At 62.0% G+C, this 23,012-nt stretch overlaps 2 protein-coding genes across 2 annotated transcripts in view; one reads left to right on the top strand and one right to left on the bottom strand.

Annotated features, from left to right (window-relative positions):
• The first annotated feature begins 448 nt into the window (after positions 1-448).
• The window catches only part of PFDN5 (prefoldin subunit 5), a 46,740-nt gene continuing 24,176 nt past the window's right edge, over positions 449-23,012 (top strand). The window contains exons 1-6 of the mRNA XM_068212011.1: positions 449-584; positions 1,961-2,063; positions 2,652-2,683; positions 2,818-2,892; positions 3,667-3,772; positions 4,511-4,592. Of these exons, the coding sequence (XP_068068112.1) occupies positions 513-584; positions 1,961-2,063; positions 2,652-2,683; positions 2,818-2,892; positions 3,667-3,772; positions 4,511-4,587 (465 nt within the window). The 5' untranslated portion in view covers positions 449-512 and the 3' untranslated portion in view covers positions 4,588-4,592. The remainder of the gene's footprint in view (positions 585-1,960; positions 2,064-2,651; positions 2,684-2,817; positions 2,893-3,666; positions 3,773-4,510; positions 4,593-23,012) is intronic.
• Positions 6,722-10,050, bottom strand: C1QL4 (complement C1q like 4). Its single transcript, XM_068212209.1, has 2 exons — positions 9,395-10,050; positions 6,722-6,952 (listed from the first exon to the last, which is right to left on the bottom strand). Exons 1-2 carry the CDS (start codon positions 9,908-9,910, stop codon positions 6,773-6,775), a joined length of 696 nt encoding a protein of 231 aa, XP_068068310.1. The 5' UTR covers positions 9,911-10,050; the 3' UTR covers positions 6,722-6,772.

The raw sequence follows: 23,012 nt of genomic DNA, 5'->3' as shown, positions 1-23,012 counted from the left end.
TCCTGGACCCCCAAATCTCTCCTGGACACCCAAAATCTCTCCTGGACCCCCAAAATTTCTCCTGGACCCCCAAATTTCTCCTGGACCCCCAAAATCTGTCCTGGACCCCCGAATCTCTCCTGGACCCCCAAAATCTGTCGACCCCCAAATCTCTCCTGGACCCCAAAATCTCTCCTGGACCCCCAAAATCTCTCGACCCCCAAATCTCTCCTGGACCCCCAAAATCTCTCGACCCCCAAATCTCTCCTGGACGCCCACATTTCTCCTGGACACCCAAAATCTCTCCTGGACCCCCAAATCTCTCCTGGACGCCCACATTTCTCCTGGACACCCAAAATCTCTCCTGGACCCCCAAATCTCTCCTGGACCCCCCAGAAAATGCCTCTGGACCCCCCCAAATCCTCCGGGCCGCCAGGGGGCGCTGTCTGGGGCCGCCAGGGGCCGCGCTCCTCCGGCCGCCAGGGGGCGCTGAGGGCGGCGGGCGCGGCCCGGCTGAGGGCGGGCGGTCCAAGATGGCGCAGGCCGTGAGCGTGGGGGAGCTGGGGCTGCCGCAGCTGGAGCTGCTCAAGGGGCAGCTGGAGCAGGTCCGCGGGGGCTCGGGAAGGGGCTTGGGGGTCGTGGGGAGAGAGGGGTCCTGGGGGTGCAGGGGGGGTGTGGATGGAGCAGGGGCGGGGGATGGGAGGGTCCTGGGGGGATTCCGGAGGGTCCTGGGGGGATCCGGGGGGTCCTGAGGGGATCTCGGGGGTCCTGAGGGGATCCGGGGGGGGGTTGGGGGTCGGGGGGTCCCTGCTGGAGCACGGCCGGGGGTCCTGAGGGGATTCCGGGGGGTCCTGGGGGGATCTCGGGGGGTCCTGGGGGGATTCCGGGGGTCCTGGGGGGATCCCGGGGGTCCTGGGGGGATCCCGGGGGTCCTGGGGGGATTCCGGGGGTCCTGGGGGGATTCCGGGGGGTCTTGAGGGGATCCCGGGGGGTCCTGGGGGGATTCCGGGGGTCCTGGGGGGATTCCGGGGGTCCTGGGGGGATCTCGGGGGGTCCTGGGGGATCTCGGGGGTCCTGAGGGGATCTCGGGGGTCCTGAGGGGATTCCGGGGGATCTTGAGGGCATCTCGGGGGTCCTGGGGGGATCTCGGGGGGTCCTGAGGGGATCCGGGGGGGGTTTGGGGGTCGGGGCGTCCCTGCTGGAGCACGGCCGGGGGTCCTGAGGGGATTCCGGGGGTCCTGGGGGGATCTCGGGGGTCCTGAGGGGATTCCGGGGGGTCCTGGGGGGATCCCGGGGGTCCTGAGGGGATTCCGGGGGGTCTTGAGGGCATCTCGGGGGTCCTGGGGGGATCTCGGGGGTCCTGGGAGGGCTCCGGGGGGGGTTTGGGGGTCGGGGGGGGCCCTGCTGGAGCACGGCCGGGGGGTCCTGGGGGGATCTCGGGGGTCCTCGGGGAATCCTGGGGGGATCTCGGGGGTCCTGGGGGGATCCCGGGCGGGTTTTGGGGGTCCCGAGGCCTGGGGGTCGCAGCTGGGGCAGATCAGGAGAGGCTGGAGGGGAGTTTGGGGGTGATTGGGGGGACCCTGCGTGCCCCCCACCCCAATTTCAGGGGTCCCCCTCCCCCAAAATAAAGCAGCATCTCTTCCTCCTCATCCCTTCGGGGCCATCCTTTGGACCCCCCGCCCAAATCCCAGCCCCGGGGGTCTCCGGGGGGTCTCCCCACGATCCGGGGACCCCTCCCACGATCCGGGGACCCCCCCACGATCCGGGGACCCCCCCACGATCCTGGGACCCCCCCACGATCCGGGGACCCCCTCCCACGATCCGGGGATCCCTCCCACGATCCGGGACCCTCCCCACGATCCTGGGACCCTCCCCACGATCCTGGACCCCCCACGATCCGGGGACCCCCCCCACGATCCGGGGATCCCCCCCCCACGATCCTGGGACCCCTCCCACGATCCGGGACCCCCAAACCCCGCAGGAGGTGGAGTTCCTGTCCTCGTCCCTGGCCCAGCTCAAGGTGGTGCAGACCAAGTTCGTGGAGGCCAAGGAGTGCCTGAACGTCCTTCACAAGGGCAACGAGGGTGAGGGCACCCCGAAAACCCCGAACCCTCACGGGAGGGGGTCCCCAAAACCCGGGGGGGGTCCCCAAAATCCCGGGGAGGGGTCCCCAGATCTGGATCCGGGGCTTCGACATCCACGATTGGGGTGTAAACACTGTGGATGGCCGCGAATCCTGGGGAGCAGAAATTTGGATTGGGGCGGGGGGGGTCCCCAAACCCCCTGGGAGGTCCCCAAATCCTGAAGGGGGTCCCCAAAATCCCGGGGAGGGGTCCTCAAATCTGGATCTGGGCCTTCAAAATCCCAGACTGGGATGAGGAGCTGTAAATGCTGTGGGATGGCCACGAATCCTGGGGAGCAGAAATTTGGACTGGGGGGGGGTCCCCAAAATCCAGGGGGGTCCCCAGAATCTGATGGAGGAGTCCCCAAATCCTCAAGGGGGGTCCCCAAAGCCAGGGGTGGTTCCAAACCCCAAATCCCCATGGGGGTCCCCAAATCCCCATGGGGGTCCCCAAATCCCCATGGGGGTGGGGGGTTCCCCAGACCCCGTCAGACCCCGCAGGGATTTTGGGGTCCGGTTTTGGGGGGTCCTGACGCCCCCCTTTCCGCAGGGAAGGATCTCCTGGTGCCGCTCACCAGCTCCGTATCCTTTTCCTGCTCCTGGGGCCCCCCCAAACCCCCCTGCTGGGGGGCTGTGGGTGCCCCCCCGGTGGCTGGGTGCCCCCCTGGGGGGGTCGGGAGCCCCCCGTGGCCCCCCGTTTTCCATGACCCCCCCAGATGTACGTGCCGGGCAAGCTCCAGGACGTGCGCACGGTGCTGGTGGACGTCGGCACCGGGTACTACGTGGAGAAGGTGAGGAGGGGGCTCTGGGGGGGCTGGGGACCCCCGTTTCCACCCCCCCATCCCATTTCCCCCTGCCCCACTCGCCCAGCCCCTTCCCAGCCCCTGTTCCCCCCGAGTTTCCCTCCTTTCACCGCTTTTCCTGGTTTTCCCCATTTTCTCTCTCTCCCTTCGTTCCCCTCTTTCTCCGCCGTTCCCGCCCCGGTTCTTCCTCTCTCACCCCATTTCCACCCCGTTCCCATCCCATTCCCCCCATTTGTCTGCATTTTCCCTGTTTTTTCCCCTAATTTTCTCCACTCTCCCCGTTCCCACCCCATTTCCCAGCCCATATTTCTCCATTTTCCCTTTCTCCCCCATTTCCCAGCCAATTTTTCTTCATTTTCCCCCAGTTTTCCCCTGGTTTTCCCCTATTTCCCATCCTGTTTTCCCCGATTTTCCATCATTTCCCACCCTAATTTCACCCATTTCCCTTTTTTTTTTCCCTATTTCCCATCCCTTTTTTCTTCATTTTCGTCTAATTCTCCCCAATTTTCCTCATTTTCCCCTATTTCCCACCCACTTTTTCTTCATTCTTCCCCTAATTTTCCCCATTTTCTTCATTTCCCCCTAACTTTCCCCAATTTTACACAATTTTCCCCCATTTCTCACCCCAATTTTCCCGTTTTCCCCCATTTCCCACCCCAAATTTCCCATTTTCCCCCATTTCCCACCCCAATTTTCCCGTTTTCCCCCCATTTCCCACCCCAATTTTCCCGTTTTCCCCCGTTTTGTCCCCATTTTTCCCAGTCTGCCGAGGCCGCCCGGGCGTTTTTCAAGCGGAAAATCGAATTCCTGACGCGGCAGATGGAGAAAATCCAACCGGCCCTGCAGGAGAAGCACGCCATGAAGCAGGGTGGGTACCCCCAGAGGGACCCCCAAACTGCCCGGGACCCCCCAGGACCCCCCACACACCCCCTGAGCCCCCCAAACTCCCCAGGACCCCCCCAAACACCCCCCAAACACCCCAGGACCCCCCCACACACACCCCAGGACCCCCCAAACACCCCCTGAGCTCCCCCCAAACACCCCCTGAGCCCCCCAAACTCCCCAGGACCCCCCAAACACCCCCTGAGCCCCCCAAACACCCCTTGACCCCCTGAGCCCCCCAAACTCCCCAGGACCCCCCCAAACACCCCCTGAGCCCCCCAAACTCCCCAGGACCCCCCCAAACACCCCCTGAGCCCCCCAAACTCCCCAGGACCCCCCCAAACACCCCCCAAACACCCCAGGACCCCCCTAAACTGCCCAGGACCCCCCCTAAGGCCCCAGGACCCCCCACAGATCCACCCTGAGTCCCCCCAGACTCCCCCGGACCCCCCCAAATACACCCTGAACCATTCTGACCCCCCCAGTACCCTCTGAGCCCCCCCAGATACACCCTGAGCCCCCCAAATATCACCTGAGCCCCCCCAAACAGCCCCGACCTTCCCCCCCCCCACCATTTTTGGGGTCTCTCCCAGTCCTGGGGTCCCACCTTTCCCCCTCCCCAGTTTTGGGGTTCTCTCCTGACCCCGTTTCCCCTCCACCCCCAACCCCTCCCTGCTTTGGGGGCCCCCCCGTTTTTGGGGTGTCCCTGACGCGCTCCCCCCAGCCGTGCTGGAGATGATGACGCAGAAGCTGCAGCAGCTGACGGCGGCTCAGGGGGTCCCGGGGGGGGCCAAGGCGTAGCCCCCCAAAAACCCGGGGCTGGGGATGTGGGGGTGCAGCCCCCCCCCCCCCAAAACCCGGGGCTGGGGATGTGGGGGTGCAGCCCCCCATCCCCAAAACCCGGGGCTGGGGATTCGGGGGTGCAGCCCCCCATCCCCAAAACCCGGGGCTGGGGATTCGGGGGTGCAGCCCCCCCAAAACTCGGGGATGGGGATTCGGGGGTGCCGCCCCCCATCCCCAAAACCCGGGGCTGGGGATTCGGGGGTGCCGCCCCCCCCACCCCCAATCCCGACCCCCCCGTTTTGTAGCATCCCTGGAATAAAGGAGAGACGGCTCCGAGGGGCTCTGGCGTTTTTGGGGGGCCTTGGGAGACCCCCGGGTGTGGGGTGAGGGACCCCAAGATAAGGGGGGGACCCCCAAGATAGGAGGGGGACCCCAAGATCTGGGGGGGACCCCAAAGGTTTGGGGGGGGACCCTGGCCCTGGGGACATTCAGGGATAGGGGGGTCTCGGGGGTGTCCGGGGGGTCTGGGGGGGTCTCGGGGGTGTCCGAGGGGTCTCGGGGGGTCTGGGGGGTCTGGGGGGGTCTCGGGGGTGTCCGAGGGGTCTGGGGGGGTCTCGGGGGTCCCGGCGGGGCTGAGCCCCCCCCGCCCCCCCAAAAATCCTTCTCGAGTCCCCCCGGCAGCCGCGTCCTTCCGGCAGCGGCCACCAGGTGGCGACAGCGACACGGACAGGGCTGGGGACACGAGGGGACGGACAGGGGGACACGGGGACAGGGGGACAAAGGGACAGGGGGACAGGGACAGGGACTGGGGGACAAAGGGACAGGGGGACAGGGACAGGGATGGGAATGGGATGGGGACACGAGGGGACGGACAGGGGGACACGGGGACAGCGGGACAAAGGGATAGGGGGACAGGGACAGGGGGACAGGGACAGGGAGACAAAGGGACAGGGACTGGGGGACAGGGACAGGGATGGGAATGGGATGGGGACAGGAGGGGACAGGGACAGAGGGACAAAGGGACGGGGACAGGGGGACAGGGATGGGAATGGGATGGGGGGAGAAAGGGACAAGGAGGGTGACAGCAGGGAACAGGGCTGGGAACAGGGACGGGGGACAAAGGGACAGGGATGGGGACAGGGCTGGGGATGGAGATGAGGATGGTGACAAGCTGGGGACAGGGCTGGGGACAGGGCCAGGGCCGGGTGGTGACAAGTGGGGACGGGGGCCAGGGCCGGGGGGGTTCCTGTGTCCCAGGGGCTCGGGCAGGGTGGGCTCTGCTGCCGCCCCAGCCCCCCCGTGCCAGCGGTGTCCCCAGCGTGTCCCCACGGGGGTGGCAGTGTCCCTGCACAGCCGGGGGGTGTCTGTCACTGTCGCTGTCGCTGTCGCTGTCCCCGCTGACAGCCAGCGGCGTGGGGGGAGGTGACAAGGCGTGACACTGGGGGGTGACGCGAAAGCTGTGGGGAGATCTCTGGCCAGCCTGGAGGTGCCACCACCCGCCTCGCTGGCTGTCCCTTGTGTCACCCCTGTGTCTCCCCCGGCTGTCCCCTGTGCCCCCCCCTTGTCCCCTGTGGCCCACCTTGTCCCCTGTGTCACCCCCTTGTCCCCTCCACCCCCCAGCAGAGGCAGAGCCGCGATCCAACCCCGGCGCCTTTTATTGGGACAGACTGGGACTGGGACTGGGACTGGGACTGGGACTGGGACTGGGACTGGGACGGACTGGGACTGGGACTGGGACTGGGACTGGGACGGACTGGGACACCCCGCCCCCTCGGGGGTGCTCCATGCGGGGCGGGTGTCGCCTGTCGCGTGTCGCGTGTCGCGCTCAGGGCGGGGCGGAGCTGTGGCGGGGGCCGGGGGTGTCACCGCTGTCACCGGCGGTGGCGGGGCCGGGGTCCGGGGGGCTCCCGGTCCCGGGGGGGTCACTCGGGGCTGAAGGCGGAGCAGGTGCTGCATTGGGGGTCACTCCGGGCCGCGGGGGTGGCCCGGCTGCCGGGGGGGGTCAGTCGGGTCCCGGGGGGGTCCCGGGGGGGTCCCGGGGGTCGCTCGGGGTACATGACGAAGCCGGAGGAGGTGCTGGACTTGGGGCTCGGTCGGGGTCCCGGGGATGTCCCGGTTCGGGGGGGGTCCCGGGGGTGTCCCGGTTCCCGGGGTGCCCCGGGGGGGTCCCGGGGGTGTCCCGGTTCCCGGGGGGCCCCGGGGGTCAGTCGGGGTAGATGATGAAGCCGGAGAAGGTGCTGTACTTGTTGGTGTTGCCGCCGTGCACTTTGCCCCCGTCCAGCTTGACGAACACCTCGTCGCCCACGTCCAGGTGCAGGATGACGCTGTTGCTCGCGTAGTCGTAGTTCTGGTCCGCGTCCTGCGCGATGGCGCTGGCACGCACCTGGCGGGGGCACGGGGCTGGCACCGACACCGTGTGTCACCCGCCCCAGCTGGCACCGGGGAAGGGGGCTGAGAGCAGTGGGAGCCCACCTGGCAGGGGGGGACAGGGCTGGCACCCACCCCACCTGGCACCCACCCCACCTGGCACCCACCCCACCTGGCACCCACCCCACCTGGCACTGACCTCACCTGGCACTGACCTCACCTGGCACCCACCCCACCTGGCACTGACACCGTGTGTCACCCACCCCACCTGGCACCCACCCCACCTGGCACCGACACCTTCCTGTCACCAGGGAAGGGGGCCGAGAAAATCGGGACCCCGCCTGGTGGGGGGGACAGGGCTGGCACCCACCCCAGCTGGCACTGACACCCCCGGGCACCCACCCTACCTGTCACCGACACCCCCCCGAGGGAGGGAATGGGGCTGAGGTCAGTGGGAGCCCCCCTGGCAGAGGGGGACAGGGCTGGCACCCACCCCAGCTGGCACCGCCACCCCCGGGCACCAGGGAATGGGGCTGAGGTCAGTGGGAGCCCCCTGGCTGGGGGGGACAGGGCTGGCACCCACCCCCCCGAGGTGAGGGAATGGGCAGGACCCCCCGGTCAAGGTGGGGGTGTCCCCAAGGCCCGGGTGGCCCCAAGGCTGCACCTCTGGGGGGGACACGGCTGTCACCCACCCCCCCGTTCCCATCCTCTGGCTCCTTTCCTGACTCCCCAGCTCTGGTCCCCCCCGAGGCCCCAAATCCCATTTCCCGCATCCGGTCCCCCCCAAATTCCCATTTTCCCCCCCATTTCCCCCCATCCTCTCCCCCCTTTCCCTGATTCCCCAACCCCACATCCCATTTCCCCATCTAATCCCACCCTGAATCCCCTCCAATCCCCCCAAATTCCCATTTCCCCCCATTTTCCCCATCCTCCTCTCCCACATTCCCCATTCCCATCCCCACATCCCGATTCCCCATCCCACCCCTCCCCAATTCCCGGTTTTTCCCCTCCCTGTTCCCACGGGGGGGCTCGGGGGGGTCACTCGCCACTGACCACGAGCCCGGAGCCCCCCGGGGACCAGCCGGGATCAATCTTTGTTTGCTTTTCCTGGATTTTCCCGGAATAAATGGATGGGGAAAGTCCGGGATGAGCGAACAAAGGGAGCGGCGGCGGGGGGGGGCACGGCCCCTGTCCCCCCCCCGGGAATCTGGGATGGGGAAAAGGATGGGATTTGGGGGGGAAAGATGGAATTTGGGGGGGAAAGGATGGAATTTGGGGCAGGATTGGGGGGGAAATGGGATCTGGGGATGGGAAAATAGGGAAGGGGGGAAATAATGGGAATTTTGGGCAGGATTGGATGGGGGAAATGGGACGTGGGGAATCAGGAATGGGGGAAATAATGGGAATTTGGGCAGGATTAGGTGAGGGAAGTGGGATCTGAGGAATCAGAAATGGGGAAAATAATGGGAATTTGGGCAGGATTGGATGAGGAAAATGGGATGTGGGACTGGGAAGGAACAGAACTGGGGAATGGGAATCAGGGAAAGGGAAAAGGATGGGAATTTAAAAGGGGGATTGGATGGGGGAAATGGGATGCGGGGACTGGGCAGGGTGGAGGAACTGGGAATGGGAAATCAGGGATGGGGGGAGGAGGATGGGAATTTGGGGGGGTTGGATGGGAGGAATGGAATGTGGGGATTTGGGATGGAGCAGAGCCGGGGACGGGGAATCAGGGATGGAGGGGATTGGATGGGAATTTGGGAGGAAATGGGATGGGGGAAATGGGATGGGGAATGAGGGATGGGGGGGATTGGATGGGAATTTGGGGGGTTTGGATGGGAAAATTGGATGTGGGACTGGGGAGGAACTGGAACAGGGAAATCAGGGATGGGGGAGGATGGGAACTGGGGGGGGGGGGATTGGATGGGGGAAACGGGATGTGGGGATTTGGGATGGAGCAGAACCGAGCATGGGAAATCACGAACGGATTGAACCCGGATGAGATCCGAAAATCACCCAAACCAAAGCAGCGAAAACACCGTGGGCCAAAACAACCCTGAGGCTGCTGAAAAATCCGGGGCTGAAAACCGGGGGGCTGAAAACCGGGGGGCTGAAAACCGGGCTGGGGGCTCGGGGGCTGCAAGCTGGGGCTTAAAAACCGGGGGCTGAAAACTGTGGAGTGAAAACCGGGGCTGAAACCCAGGGGTGAAAACCAGGGGATGAAAACCGGGGAGGTGAAAACCGGGGTGGAAAACCGAGGCTGCAAAGCGGGCCGGGCGCTCGGGGGGTGAAAACCGGAGCCGCAAAGCGGGCTGGGGGCTCCCGAGGGGGGTGAAAACCGGGGTGGAAAACCGAGGCTGCAAAGCGGGCTGGGGGCTCGGGGGGTGAAAACCGGGGCGGAAAACCGGAGCCGCAAAGCGGGCCGGGCGCTCGGGGGGTCCCGCGGGGGTCCCGTTACCTGCCCGTTCTTCATCAGGTCGGCCCACATGCTGGTGCCGTCCCCGCCGCGCATCAGGACGTGGTAGGTGAAGAAGTAGATGCCGGGCAGGGGGCAGGTGAACTTGCCGCTCGAGGGCTCGTAGTAGTTGCCCACGTTGGTCACCACGTCGTCGAAGCGCAGCACCTCGTAGCCCTCGTGCGGCTTCCTCAGGCCGGCGTAAAAAGCGATTTTGGGGCTGTAGAAGGACGGGATGTACCCGCCCGGCCCCGGTCCCGGAGGCCCCGGCGGGCCCGGCCGGCCCGGTTCTCCCGGAGGTCCCCGCGGGCCCGGTGGCCCCGGTGGCCCGCGGAGGCCGGCGCGGCCCTTGCGGCCCGGCTCGCCCTTGGCCCCGGGCAGGAAGGGCGGCGGGGAGGCGGGGGGCAGCTCGGGGTAGGGGTCGCAGACCATGCGGCAGCTGCCCAGCATCTCGTAGTGCGCGGCCGCCTTGGAGCCGTGCACGAGCAGCGGGATGGCCACCAGCAGCACCAGCAGCATGGCCACGCCGATGGCCACGCCGGCCACCCGCTTCCTGCGGCTCAGCCGCGACGCGGCCAGCGCCAGCAGGTCTTCGTCGCCCTTGGGAGCGATGGTGGCGAGCGGCGGAGACGGCGAGAGGCCGCCCGCTGAGCCCGGAGCCCCGGCGGGGACGGGGAGGGGACGGGGATGGGGAAAGGGACAGGGATGGGGACAGGGAATGGGGACAGGGATGGGGACAGGGATGGGGATGGGGACAGGGAATGGGGCTGGGAATGGGGACGGGGATGGGGACAGGGATGGGGACAGGGGATGGGGCTGGGAATGGGGACGGGGACAGGGACGGGGACAAGGAATGGGGCTGGGGATGGGGACGGGGATGGGGCTGGGAATGGGGATGGGAACAGGGATGGGGAAAGGGGACAGGGAATGGGGATGGGGACAGGGAATGGGGACGGGGACAAGGAATGGGGCTGGGAATGGGGCTGGGGCTGCTGGTGGCACAGGGGGAGGGGGGGATGGCAGTGGGGATGGGGACCGAGAGGGGATGGGGCTGGAGTTGGTGGGGACAGGGATGGGGACAGCGGCTGCAGCTGCGGGTGGAGCCGGGGGTGAAACCCAGAGAGGGGATGGGGCCGAGGATGGGAATGGGAACAGGGATGGGATCGGGAATGGGGCCGGGAATGGGATCAGGAATGGGATCGGGAGCCCGGAATGGGATCGGGAATGGGATCAGGGATCGGGAGCCGGGATGAGCCCGGGAATGGGGCCGGGGCTGCGGGCGGAGCCGGCGGTGGCACCGGGAGCGGGGCTGGGGCTGCGGCCGAGGACGGGACCGGCGGTGGGGCTGGGGCCGGAGCCGCGGGCGGAGCCGGGACCGGCGCTGGCAGAGGGGACGGAACCGGAGCCGGTGGTGCTGAAGGGGCCGAAAGCGGTACCGGGAGCGGAGGCGGGCACGGGGCTGGGAGCGCAGCCGGACACGGAGTCAGAGCGGAGCTCCTGCAGCAGCCAGGACCGGAGCCGGGGTGGGAGCTGGTGATGTAACCGGAGCCGGGATGGAGCCGCCAGGGAGCCGCCACCGGAATCGGGAAAGAACCGGCACCGGGGCGGGGTGGAACCGGGATGGAACCGCCACCGGAGCCGGGATGGAATCGGGAAGGAGCCACGACCGGAGCCGGGATGAAGCCGGGAAGGAACCGGGCTGGAGCCGCGATGGCCCCGCCACGACGCGCGGGGCAACTTCTCCCCAAGTTCCCGTGAGCGACACGCGGGGAGCGGCACCCCCGGGATTGTCCCCCCCGGGATCGTCCCCCCCCACGGGATTGTCCCCCCCCCCCGGGATTGTCCCCCCCCCGGGACTGTCCCCCCCGGGAGTGTCCCCGCGCTGTCCCCGCTGCGTCCCGCGGGGCCGGAACCGGGCGGCAGCACCGGGGGGGATCTCCCGAGCCCCCCCGCGGTCCCGGAGCCCCCCCCAAGGCCGGACCCCCCCCCGGTACCTGCGGCCGGTGCCGCCGCCGCGCCCGCAGCGAGCCCCGCTCCGCCCGCCCCGCCCGACGGCCCCGGGCACGGCGGGGGCGGGGAGGGGCCGGCGGCGGGGGGGCCGGGGGTGAGTGTGCAAGGGGGTGGGGGTGTGCAAGGGGGTGGGGGTGTGCGGGGATTGGGGGCAGGGGGCTTGGGGTGCCCCCCCCGGGGGGCTTTGGGCCCATCCCGGGGGTCGGGGCCCCCCCCGGTACCGGGGGTCCTATGGGAGGGGTGGGGGTGGGGGTCTTTGCACACGCGTGTGGGGGGGGGACACGCGTGGGGTCTGCAGGGTGCAGGGGGAGCCCGCGGGGGGCACGGGGAGTGTGCAGGTGTGAGTGTGTGCAGGTGTGTGCAGGTGTGTGCAGGTGTGTGCAGGTGTGCGTGTGTGCAGAGCCCAGGCAGGTGTGCGTGTGCAGGTGTGCGTGTGTGCAGGTGTGTGCAGGTGTGCATGAGCTCAGGGCCTGTGTGAACATCCCGTGTGTGATCTGTGAGTGTGAGCTCTGTGCATGTGTGTGATCCTGTGTGTGTGATCTGTGAGTGTGATCCCATGTGTGTGTGAGCTCTGTGTGTGAGCTGTGTGTGTGAGCTCTGTGCATGTGTGTGATCCTGTGTGAATGTGAGCTCTGTGTGTATGATCTGTGTGTGATCTGTGTGTGTGAGCTGTGTGTGTGTGAGCTCTGTGTGTGTGAGCTGTGTGTGATCTGTGTGTGTGAGCTCTGTGAGTGTGATCCCGTGTGTGAGCTGTGTGTGAGTGTGAACTCTGTGCATGTGTGTGAGCTGTGTGTGAGCTGTGTGTGTGAGCTCTGTGTGTGTGAGCTCCGTGTGTGAGCTGTGTGTGTGTGATCTGTGAGTGTGAGCTCTGTGAGTGTGATCCCGTGTGAATGTGAGCTCTGTGTGTGTGATCTGTGTGTGTGAGCTCTGTGTGTGTGTGCTCTGTGAGTGTGATCCTGTGTGTGTGAGCTCTTGTGAGCGTGCACTGAGTGTGAGTGTGAGCTCTGGGTGTGAGCTCTGGGTGTGCGCTGGGCGTGCACACGCTGTGAGTTCACCGCGGGCCCTTTTTGAGTGCATTTCCTGCGCTTCCTGTTCATTCCCTGCATTTTCTGTGCATTTCCTGCGCTTCCTGTTCATTCCCCGCATTCCCTGCACTTCCTGTTCATTCCCTGCATTTCCTGTGGATTTCCTCTGCATTTCCTGCACTTCCTGTTCATTTCCTGCACATTTCCTGCATTTCCTGTGGATTTCCTGTGCATTTCCTCGCATTTCCTGTGAATTTCCTCGCATTTCCTGCATATCCTCTGCATTCCCTGCATTCCCTGCACCTCCCGTGCATTTCCCGTGCATTCCCTGCACCTCCCGGGCGTTCACGTGCAGATTTTTGTGGACTCTTGGGAATTTTCTGGGGTTTTTATGAATTTTCTGTGTTCCCATGTGGTTTTTCAATGAATTTTCTGGGTTTTTATGAATTTTCTGCATCCCCCTTGCCGTTTTTAATGAATTTTCTCTGTTCCCATGTGTTTTTTTTGTGATTTTTTTTCTGTTCCCATGTGGTTTTCCATGAATTTTCTGAGGGTTTTATGAATTTTCTGTGTTCCCATGTGGTTTTCCATGAATTTTCTGGGTTTTTTATGAATTGTCTGTGTTTTCCATGTGGTTTTCCATGAATTTTCTGGGGTTTTTATGAATTTTCCATGTCTCCCATGTGGTTTTTATGAATTTTCTGGGGTTTTTATGAATTTTCTGTGTTTTCCATGTGGTTTTTAGGTGTTTTCTGTGGCTTTTTAAAGCATTTCCTGTTTCAGACGCATTTCCTGTGTTTTCCACATGCTCTTTGATGAATTTCCTGTGTTTTCCCTGGGTTTTTTACCCATTTTCTGCTTTTCATGTGGTTTTTTTATGAATTTTCTGTTTCCCGTGTATTTTTATATTCATCTCTAATGTTTTCCATGTGATTTTACCCATTTTCTATGCTTTTCATGTGGATTTTTATGAATTTTCTATTTTTCCCATGTATTTTTTGCCCATTTCTGTATTTCCCATGCATTTTTGACCCATTTTTTATATTTCCTATGCATTTTTGACCCATTTTTCATATTTCCCATGCATTTTTGACCCATTTTATATTTCCCATGCATTTTTGACCCATTTTATATTTCCCATGCATTTTTGACCAATTTTTTATATTTCCCATGCATTTTTAACCCATTTTTCATATTTCCCATGCATTTTGACCCATTTTTTATATTTCACATGCATTTTGACCAATTTTTTAAATTTCCCATGCATTTTTGACCCATTTCTATGCTTCCCATGTGCTCTTTTATGAATTCTCTATTTTCCCACCCATTTTTTACCCATTTTCTATTTTTCCCGTGTATTTTTACCCATTTCTATATTTTCCATGTGCCTTTTTAATAAATTCTCTGTTTCCCATGCATTTTTTTACCCGTTTCTATATTTCTCATATTTTTTAACACATTCTATGTTTTCCGTGTGCTCTTTTATGAATTTTCTGTGTCTCCCATGATATTTTTTATCCATTTCTATGTTCCCCACCCCTTTTTTGCCCATTTCTACATTTCCCATGCATTTTTTTACCCATTTCTGTGTTTCCCATCTGCTCTTTTGTGAATTTTCTATTTTTCCCATGCGTTTTTACCCATTCTCTCTGTTCCCCACCCATTTTTTACCCATTCTCTATTTTCCCCACCCATTTTTTACCTATTTCTACGTTTCCCATTAATTTTTTTACCCATTTCTATATTCCCCACCCATTTTTTACCCATTTCTGTATTTCCCATTATATTTTTTACCCATTTCTAGATTCCCCATGTATTTTTTACCCATTTTCTGTTTTCCATGTGCTTTTTAATGAATTTTCTGTGTATCTTTCACCCACTCCTATATTCCCCACCTATTTTTACCCTTTTTTTCTATTTTTCCCATGCATTTTTACCCGTTTTCTGTTTTCCCACCTATTTTTTACCCATTTCTATATTTCCCATTAATTTTTACCCATTTCTACTTTTCCCATGTGCTCTTTTATGAATTCCCTATTTTCCCACCCATTTTTTACCCTTTTTCTCTTTTCCCATGCCTTTTTCCCCCATTCTCTAATTCCCCGCCCATTTCCTATTTTCCTGTTCTATTTCTATTCTATATTTCTATTTTATATTTCTATTTTATGTTTCTACTCCGTATTTCTACTTTATATTTCTATTCTATATTTCTATTCTATATTTTTATTCTATATTTCTATTCTGTATTTCTATTTTATATTTCTATTCGATATTTCTATTTTATATTCCTATTCTATATTCCTATTCTGTATTTCTATCCTGCATTTCTATTTTATATTTCTATTCTGTATTTCTATTCTGTATTCCTATTCTGTATTTCTATTTATATTTCTATTCTATATTTCTATTCTGTATTCCTATTTTATATTTCTATTTTATATTTGTATTCTATATTTCTATTCTATATTTTTATTCTATATTCCTATTCTGTATTTCTATTTTATATTTGTATTCTATATTTCTATTCTATATTCCTATTCTGTATTTCTATTCTGTATTTCTATTTTATATTTGTATTCTATATTTCTATTCTGTATTTCTATTTTATATTTCTGTTCTGTATTTCTATTCTATTCTATATTTCTATTCTATATTTCTGTTTTATATTTCTGTTTTTTTTTTTACCCGTTCTCTCCCCTCCCACGCCCCTTTCCCCCTCTCCCATTCCTTCCCTCCACCTCCCCCATTCCCTTTGACTCCCCGTTCCCCCCCGGTCCCCCCCTGTCCCCCCTGTCCCCCCATCATCCCCCCATCATCCCCCCGTCCCCCCCGTCCCCCGGGGCCCATCCATCGCGACAGTCGCGGGTCGCGGATCCATCACGGCCGGGATCGATGCTCGCTCCGTGCCGCGCAAATCCCGGGGCTCCCCCCGGGGACGGGGGGTGGGGACAGCGGCGACAGCGGCGACAGAGGTGGCACTGCCACCCCCGCGTGTCCCCCCGAGCCGCCTCGGCCTTAATTGGAGAATTAATTAGCGGGGAGGAGAAAGGGAAGCGCTAATTAGGGGGTGCGAGGTGGCGGGGACAGGGTTGGGGACGGGGGGGGGGGCAGGGCCCCAAGTCCGTCACTGTCCCCTGAGGGGGGGTCTGGGGTCGGTGGCACCGGGGTTCGGGGGGTTCGGGGACGGGTTTGGGGTCCCTCGGGGGGTGACACCGGGGTTCGGGGGGTTCGGGGGCGGTTTTGGGGTCCCTCGGGGGGTGGCACCGGGGTTCGGGGGGTTCGGGGGCGGGTTTGGGGTCCCTCATTTGGTAGCGCCGGATTTGAGGGTTTTGGGGACACGTTCGGGGTCCCTCGCTTGGTGGCACCAGATTTGGGGGGGTTCAGGGGCGGTTTTGGGGTCCCTCGGGGGGTGACACTGGGGTTTGGGGGGTTCAGGGGCGGTTTTGGGGTCCCTCGGGGGTGGCACTGGGGTTTGGGGGGTTCAGGGGCGGGTTTGGGGTCCCTCGGGGGGTGGCACCGGGGTTCGGGGGGTTCGGGGACGGGTTTGGGGTCCCTCATTTGGTAGCGCCGGATTTGAGGGTTTTGGGGACACGTTCGGGGTCCCTCGCTTGGTGGCACCAGATTTGGGGGGGTTCGGGGACGGGTTTGGGGTCCCTCGGGGGGTGACACCGGGGTTCGGGGGGTTCAGGGGCGGTTTTGGGGTCCCTCGGGGGGTGGCACCGGGGTTTGGGGGGTTCGGGGACGGGTTTGGGGTCCCTCATTTGGTGGCACCGGGCTTTGGGGGGGGTCAGTCCCATTTTTGGGGTCTCTCAGTTGCAGCCACCAGCCCCGGGGGGTGGGGGTTCTCACCCCCTCCTGGGGCGTCCCTCCCATCCCTGCCTCAGTTTCCCTCCCCCCGCTTTGCCACCTCTGTCCCCCCCAGACCCTCGTGGGGGAGGGGGGTGTTGGGGACAAGTGACAGTCGCGTTCCCCCCCTCGCCACCCCTGTGGCCCCCGGAGCCCGGGGGGGTCGGGGACAGGCGACAGTCGCGCCCCCCCCGCGGCAGCGGCCGGCCCAGCCCATGAATAACGCATCAGCCGCGGGCCCGGGTCCCCGTGCCCCCGTGCCCCCCCCGCGGCGACAGCGCCACCACCTCGGCCACCAGCTGCCACCGCGGCCCCCCCGGACCCCGCCAGGCCGGGGGGGCACCCCCGAACCCCCGCGGGGCGGCGGGGGGCACAGATCCGGGAGGGGGGACAGATCCAGGGGGGGGGACAGATCGGGGTGACAGATCGGGGGGTGACAGATCGGGGGTGACAGATCGGGGGTGACAGATCCGGGGGTGGCAGATCGGGGAGGGGGGCACAGATCCGGGAGGGGGGACAGATCCGGGAGGGGGGACAGATCCGGGGGGGGGGACAGATGGGGGTGACAGATCCGGGGGTGGCAGATCGGGGAGGGGGGGACAATTCGGGGGGTGATAGATCGGGGGGGGGACAGATCGGGGGTGACAGATTCAGGGGTGACAGATCCGGGGGGGGACAGATCGGGGATGACAGATCGGGGGGGCAGTAACAGCCCTGGGGGGGACACGGGGGGGGGGGTAAATGGGGGGACACTGGGGGGGACAATGGGGGGGGACAGTGGGGGCCACCGGGGGGGTCACTGGTTTTAGGATTTCCGCCCCCCCCGCGATCAGGAGCGATCAGTTAAATCCCGTTTATTCGGGATTCGGGATTAAATATTTGGGATTAAATATGTGGGATTCCTTCTTTGGGATCGGCTTTTTGGGGCTGGATTTTTGGGGTTCAGGAGGTGTCGATCCAGCCCCGGTTAGGGCGGGGGGGCTCTCCTGGGGTTTTTTTTAGGATTTATTCCCCCCCCCGCGGTCAGGATCGGGTTAAATCCCACAGACAGCGCCGTTTATTTAGGATTTATTATTTAGGACTCATTATTTCGGATTTGGGATTCGTTCCTTGGGATTCGGGAGGTGCCGGGAGCCCCGGTTAGGGCGGGGGGGCTCTCCTGGGGTTTTTTTTAGGATTTATTCCCCCCACTGCGGTCAGGATCGGGTTAAATCCCACAGACAGCGCCGTTTATTTAGGATTTATTATTTAGGACTCATTATTTCGGATTTGGGATTCGTTCCTTGGGATTCGGGAGGTGCCGGGAGACCCGGTTAGGGCGGGGGGGGCTCTCCTGGGGTTTTTTTTTAGGATTTATTCCCCCCCCCCGGTCAGGATCGGGTTAAATCCCACAGACAGCGCCGTTTATTTAGGATTTATTATTTATGATTCATTATTTCGGATTCATTCTTTGGGATTCATTCCCTGGGATTTGGATTCAGGCGGTGTCGGCGGCTCCAATTAGGGCGGGGGGGCTCGGCCGCTGCTGGGGGGTCCCGGGGGGGGTTTAGGATTTATTCCCCCCCCGCGGTGACGGCGGAGATGAATGGGGTCGGGTTAAATCCCACAGTTCATTTGGGATTCGCCACTCGTTCTGTGGGATTTGGGATTTGGGCTTGGTTCTTTGGGATTCAGGCGGTGTCGGCAGCCCCGATCCAGCCCCACTTAGGGCGGGGGGGTCCCGCTTTTTGGGGTTTTTTAGGATTTCCGCGCCCCCCACCCCCGCCACCCGGGCGGGTTAAATCCCAATTATCCGGGATTTAGGATGAAATCTGTGGATTCGTTCTTTGGGATTTGGGGTCCATTTCTTGGGATTCAGGAGGTGTCGGCAGCCCCAGTTAGGGCGGGGGGGTGTTTGGGTTTTTTTTAGGATTTCCGCGCCCCCCCCCCCCCCGCCAATCGGGGCGGGTTAAATCCCATTTATCCGGGATTTAGGATGAAATCTGTGGGATTCGTTCTTTGGGATTTGGGATTCGTTCTTTGGGGTTCGTTCTTTGGGATTCAGGTGTCGGCAGCCCCAGTTAGGGCGGGGGGGGTCCCGGTTTTGGGGTTTTTTTAGGATTTCCGCCCCCATTCCCCCCGCGATCAGGAGCGGGTTAAATCCCATTTACCCGGGGTTTCGGATGAAATCTTTGGGATCGGCTCCTCGGGATTTGGGATCGGTTCTTTGGGATTCAGGCGGTGTCGCAGCCCCAGTTAGGGCGGGGGGCTCCTGTAGGATTTCTTCCCCCCCTCGGGAATAAATCAGGGCCGGAAGATGGATGGGGCTGCAATCCCGTTTGTTCGGGATTCATTCCCTGGGATTTGGGATGCTGGCGGCTCCAATTAGGGCGGGGGGGCTCCGCCGCCCCTGGGGGTCCCGGGGGGGATTTAGGATTTCTTTCAGGATTTCCTTTGCGCAGTCGGGGCGGGGTTAAATCCCGTTGATGTGGGATTCATCCTTGGCGCTCATTCTTTTTTTGGGGGTCGTTCTTTGGGATTTGGGATTTGGGGTCGGAAACCCCGATCCCGCCCCAATTCGGGCGGGGGGGCCTCTCCCGGGGGTTTTTAGGATTTCAGCCCCCCCCCTGCGGTCAGGAGCGGGTTAAATCCCGTTTATTTGGGATTTTGGGATGGGTTACCTGGGGTTCACTCTCTGGGATTTGGGATTTCGGGGTGGGCTATTTGGGATTTGGGTTACCTGGGGTTCACTCTCTGGGATTTGGGATTTCGGGGTGGGCTATTTGGGATTTCGGGATGGGTTTTTGGGATTTTGGGATGGGTTATTCGGGATTTTGGGGTGGGTTATTTGGGATTTCAGGATGGGTTATTTGGGATTTTGGGATGGGTTTTTGGGATTTTGGGATGGGTTTTTGGGATTCAGGCCATATCGATCCCAATCCTTGCAGCGGGGGGGGGACAGAGGGGTGTGAGTGTGCACAGGTGTGAGTGAGCGTGCACAGGTGTGTCAGTGTGCACAGGTGTGTCTGAGTGTGCACAGGTGTGAGTGTGCACAGGTGTGTGTGTACAGGTGTGAGTGTGCACAGGTGTGTTTGAGTGTGCACAGGTGTGTGTCAGTGTGCACAGGTGTGAGCGTGCACAGGTGTGAGTGTGCACAGGTGTGTCTGAGTGTGCACAGGTGTGTCCCCCCCGTGTCCCCCCATGGCCCATGTTGGGGGTGTCCAGCCCCTCCCTCCCCATTCTGGGGGTCTGTCCCCTTCGGGTGGGTCCATCCCATTTTTGGGGTCCATCCCATTTTTGGAGGTCTCTCCCCATTTTTGGGGTCCATTCCCATTTTTTGGGGTCCCTCCCCATTTTTGGGATCCCTCCCCCATTTTTGGGGGAGCCCACTCCCATTTTGGGGGGGTCCATTCCCATTTTGGGGTCCCTCCAGCCCCCCCAGCCGCTGCCCCCCCAGCCCGGCTCCCCTCCCCTCCCCTCCCCTCCCCTCCCCCCCGCTCCCCTGCCCTCCCCTCCCCCGATCGATCGGTGCGAATCCCGGGATTTGGAAATGTCAGGATTTGCCTCCGATCGATCGGGGGGGGGCGGACCCTCCCCCTCCCCCTCCCCTGCCCCTCCCCTCCAACCCGGCCTGGGGCGCTTTTGGGGGGATTTTGGGGGCAGGTGTGGGGGGGTTGGGGGGATTTTGGGGGATTTTTGGGGGATTTGGGAGGATTTTGGGAGGGTTTTGGGGGGATTTTGGGGGAGGTGTGGGGGGTTGGCAGGATTTTGGGGCAATTTGCGAGGATTTTGAGGGGATTTGAGGAGATTTTTGGGAATTTTTAGGGAGATTTGGGGCGATTTTGGGGTCCATCCCCCTCCCCCCCGCAATGGGGAACCCCCAAACCCCTCTCATCCTTTTGGGGGGGGTCCGCCACCCCCCCCCCGCTACCCCCGAAATGGGGCTGGGGGCGCCCCGAAATGGGGAGGGAGGGGCTGGGCCCCCCCAAAATGGGGCTGGCCCCCCCCAAAATGGGGCTGGGCCCCCCCAGGTGTGTCTGAGCCCCCCAATAGCCAGAGCCCCCCCCGGTGCTGCCATGCCGGGATTGATGTGTCCCCCCCCCCGGTCTGTCTGTCTGTCTGTCCCCCCCGGTCTGTCTGTCTGTCCCCCCCCCCAGATCTGTCTGTCCCCCCCCGGTCTGTCTGTCTGTCCCCCCGGTGCTGCCATGCCGGGATTGATGTCCCCCCCCCAGATCTGTCTGTCCCCCCCGGTCTGTCTGTCTGTCCCCCCCCCCAGATCTGTCTGTCTGTCCCCCCCGGTCTGTCTGTCTGTCCCCCCGGTGCTGCCATGCCGGGATTGACGCGCCCCCCCGCCCCCGGTCTGTCTGTCTGTCCCCCCCCGGTCTGTCTGTCTGTCCCCCCCCCCCCAGATCTGTCTGTCTGCCCCCCCCGGTCTGTCTGTCTGTCTGTCCCCCCGGTGTTGCCATTGACGCGCCCCCCCCGGTCTGTCTGTCTGTCCCCCCCGGTCTGTCTGTCTGTCTGTCTGTCCCCCCGGTGCTGCCATGCCGGGATTGATGTGCCCCCCCCCGGTCTGTCTGTCTGTCCCCCCGGTGCTGCCATTGACGCGCCCCCCCCGGTCTGTCTGTCTGTCCCCCCCCGGTCTGTCTGTCTGTCTGTCCCCCCCCGGTCTGTCTGTCTGTCTGTCTGTCCCCCCCCGGTCTGTCTGTCTGTCTGTCCCCCCCCGGTCTGTCTGTCTGTCTGTCTGTCCCCCCCGGTGCTGCCATGCCGGGATTGATGTGCCCCCCCCCGGTCTGTCTGTCTGTCCCCCCGGTGCTGCCATTGACGCGCCCCCCCCGGTCTGTCTGTCTGTCCCCCCCGGTCTGTGTGTCTGTCTGTCTGTCTGTCCGCCCGGTGCTGCCATGCCGGGATTGACGCGCCCCCCCGCCCCCGCCCCCGGCCCAGCCGAGCGTGCCCGGGGCTCCCGCGGGAGCGCGGCCGGAGCGGGAGGGGGAGGGGAGGGGGGGGAGGGGGCACCCGGGGGGGGGGGGGTGGGTCCGAAACGTGGGGAGTGGGACCCCGAAAAATGGGGGTGGGACCCGAAAAATGGGGGTGGGACCCCAAAAAATGGGAATGGGACCGGAAAATGGGGAATTAAACCCCAAAAATGGGGAATGGGACCCCCGAAATGGGAATGGGACCGGAAAATGGGGAATTAAACCCCCAAAAATGGGGAATGGGGCCCCCGAAATGGGAATGGGACCCAAAAAATGGGATGTGGGGGGGTTGGGACCCCAAAATGGGGAATGGGACCCGAAAATGGGGGAGTGGGACCCCAGAAGTGGAGATGGGACCCGAGAAATGGGGAAGTAAACCCCAAAAGTGGGGAGTAGGACGTTTTTGGGGTGTCGCCCCCCCGTTTTTGGGGTGTCGCCCCCCGTTTTTGGGGTGTCTCCCCCCGTTTTTGGGGTGTCGCCCCCCGATTTTGGGGGGTCCCCCGACGTCGCCGTTCCCGGCCGGGGACTCGAACCCGCGACCTCCCGATCCCCGCGTCGCCCGTGCCTTCGGCCGTTCCCGGAGCGCGCTCGGGAGTTTCCGCCGTTCTCGGCGGTTTTCCGTCCACGTTCGGCGCCCGCCGCTCCGCCCATAAAAGGCGTGGTTTAGGAATCCGGCAATATGATTGGTGTTCTGCAACGCGCGGGCGTGGCTTGATGGCAGAACCGCTCTACCATTGGCTGACGGCTCCCTCGCGCCCCCGCCCCTCCTCTCTCTGAATGGCGGCGGGAGGAGGGCGGGACAAACCGGGCTTTTCCGCGCTCTGATTGGTGAAAACACAGAGGGCGGCCGTTCTCTGATTGGCTGGGGGGTGAAATCCGCGCTGTGATTGGCTGGCGGGCTCTGAGGGCTCTGCCGGGCCGTGGCCCCCGCCCGGAACGTCGCGGGTGAGGCGGGTGGGGGGGCGAGGGACCCCCGGGACCCCCCCCGGGACCCCCCCGGGACCCCCGGAGCCCTCGGTGAGTGCGGGACCCCCGGGAGCCCCGGACGGCCGGGGGGTCACCGGGGGAAGCTCGGCCGAGGGGGCTGAGGGGCCTCCGGAGGGGATGGGATGGAACGGGGCGGACAGAACTGCGGGGTCTCGTGAGGGGGAGGGGGGCGCTGAGAGGCCTGAGGAGATTTAGGGGGGCCTGGAGAGGATCTGGGGGGGTTTGAGGGGTTTTGTGGGGGGCTGAGAGGGAGTTCAGGGGGTTTGTGAGGGGATTTAGGGGCGCTGAGGGGATTTGGGGGAGTCTGAGGGGTTTTGTGAGGGGATTTGGGGGCTCTGAGCAGGATATAGGGGGTCTGAGGGGTTCTGTGAGGGGATTTGGGGGATGCTGAGGGGATTTGTGAGGAGATTTGGGGGTGCTGAGCAGGATATAGGGGGTCTGAAGGGTTTTGTGAGGAGATTTGGGGGGTGCTGAGGGGTTTTGTGAGGAGATTTGGGGGTGCTGAGCAGGATATAGGGGGTCTGAGGGGTTTTGTGGGGGGATTTGGGGGGTGCTGAGGGGTTTAGTGAGGGGATTTGGGGGCTCTGAGCAGGATGTAGGGGGTCTGAAGGGTTTAGTGAGGGGATTTGCGGGTGCTGGGCAGGATATAGGGGGTCTGAAGGGTTTGGTGAGGGGATTTGGGGTTCTGAGGGGTTTAGTGAGGAGATTTGGGGGTGCTGGGCAGCATTTAGAGGGCTCTGAAAGGTTTAGTGAGGGGATTTGGGGTCGCTGAGGGGATTTGGGGGCCCTGGTGAGGATTCA

This window comes from Anomalospiza imberbis, chromosome 22 (genome assembly GCF_031753505.1).
Source record: "Anomalospiza imberbis isolate Cuckoo-Finch-1a 21T00152 chromosome 22, ASM3175350v1, whole genome shotgun sequence".
NCBI classification, from domain to species: domain Eukaryota; kingdom Metazoa; phylum Chordata; class Aves; order Passeriformes; family Viduidae; genus Anomalospiza; species Anomalospiza imberbis.
This window is presented reverse-complemented; position numbering and strand designations above follow the sequence as displayed.

Bases quoted from the DNA above. Each gene is read 5' to 3' on its own strand.
- C1QL4 (XM_068212209.1), bottom strand. From the start codon at position 9,910: ATGCTGCTGGTGCTGCTGGTGGCCATCCCGCTGCTCGTGCACGGCTCC. The intron at 6,953-9,394 runs GTAACGGGACCC...TGCCCCCGCCAG, and splicing joins ACCTGATGAAGAACGGGCAG to GTGCGTGCCAGCGCCATCGC.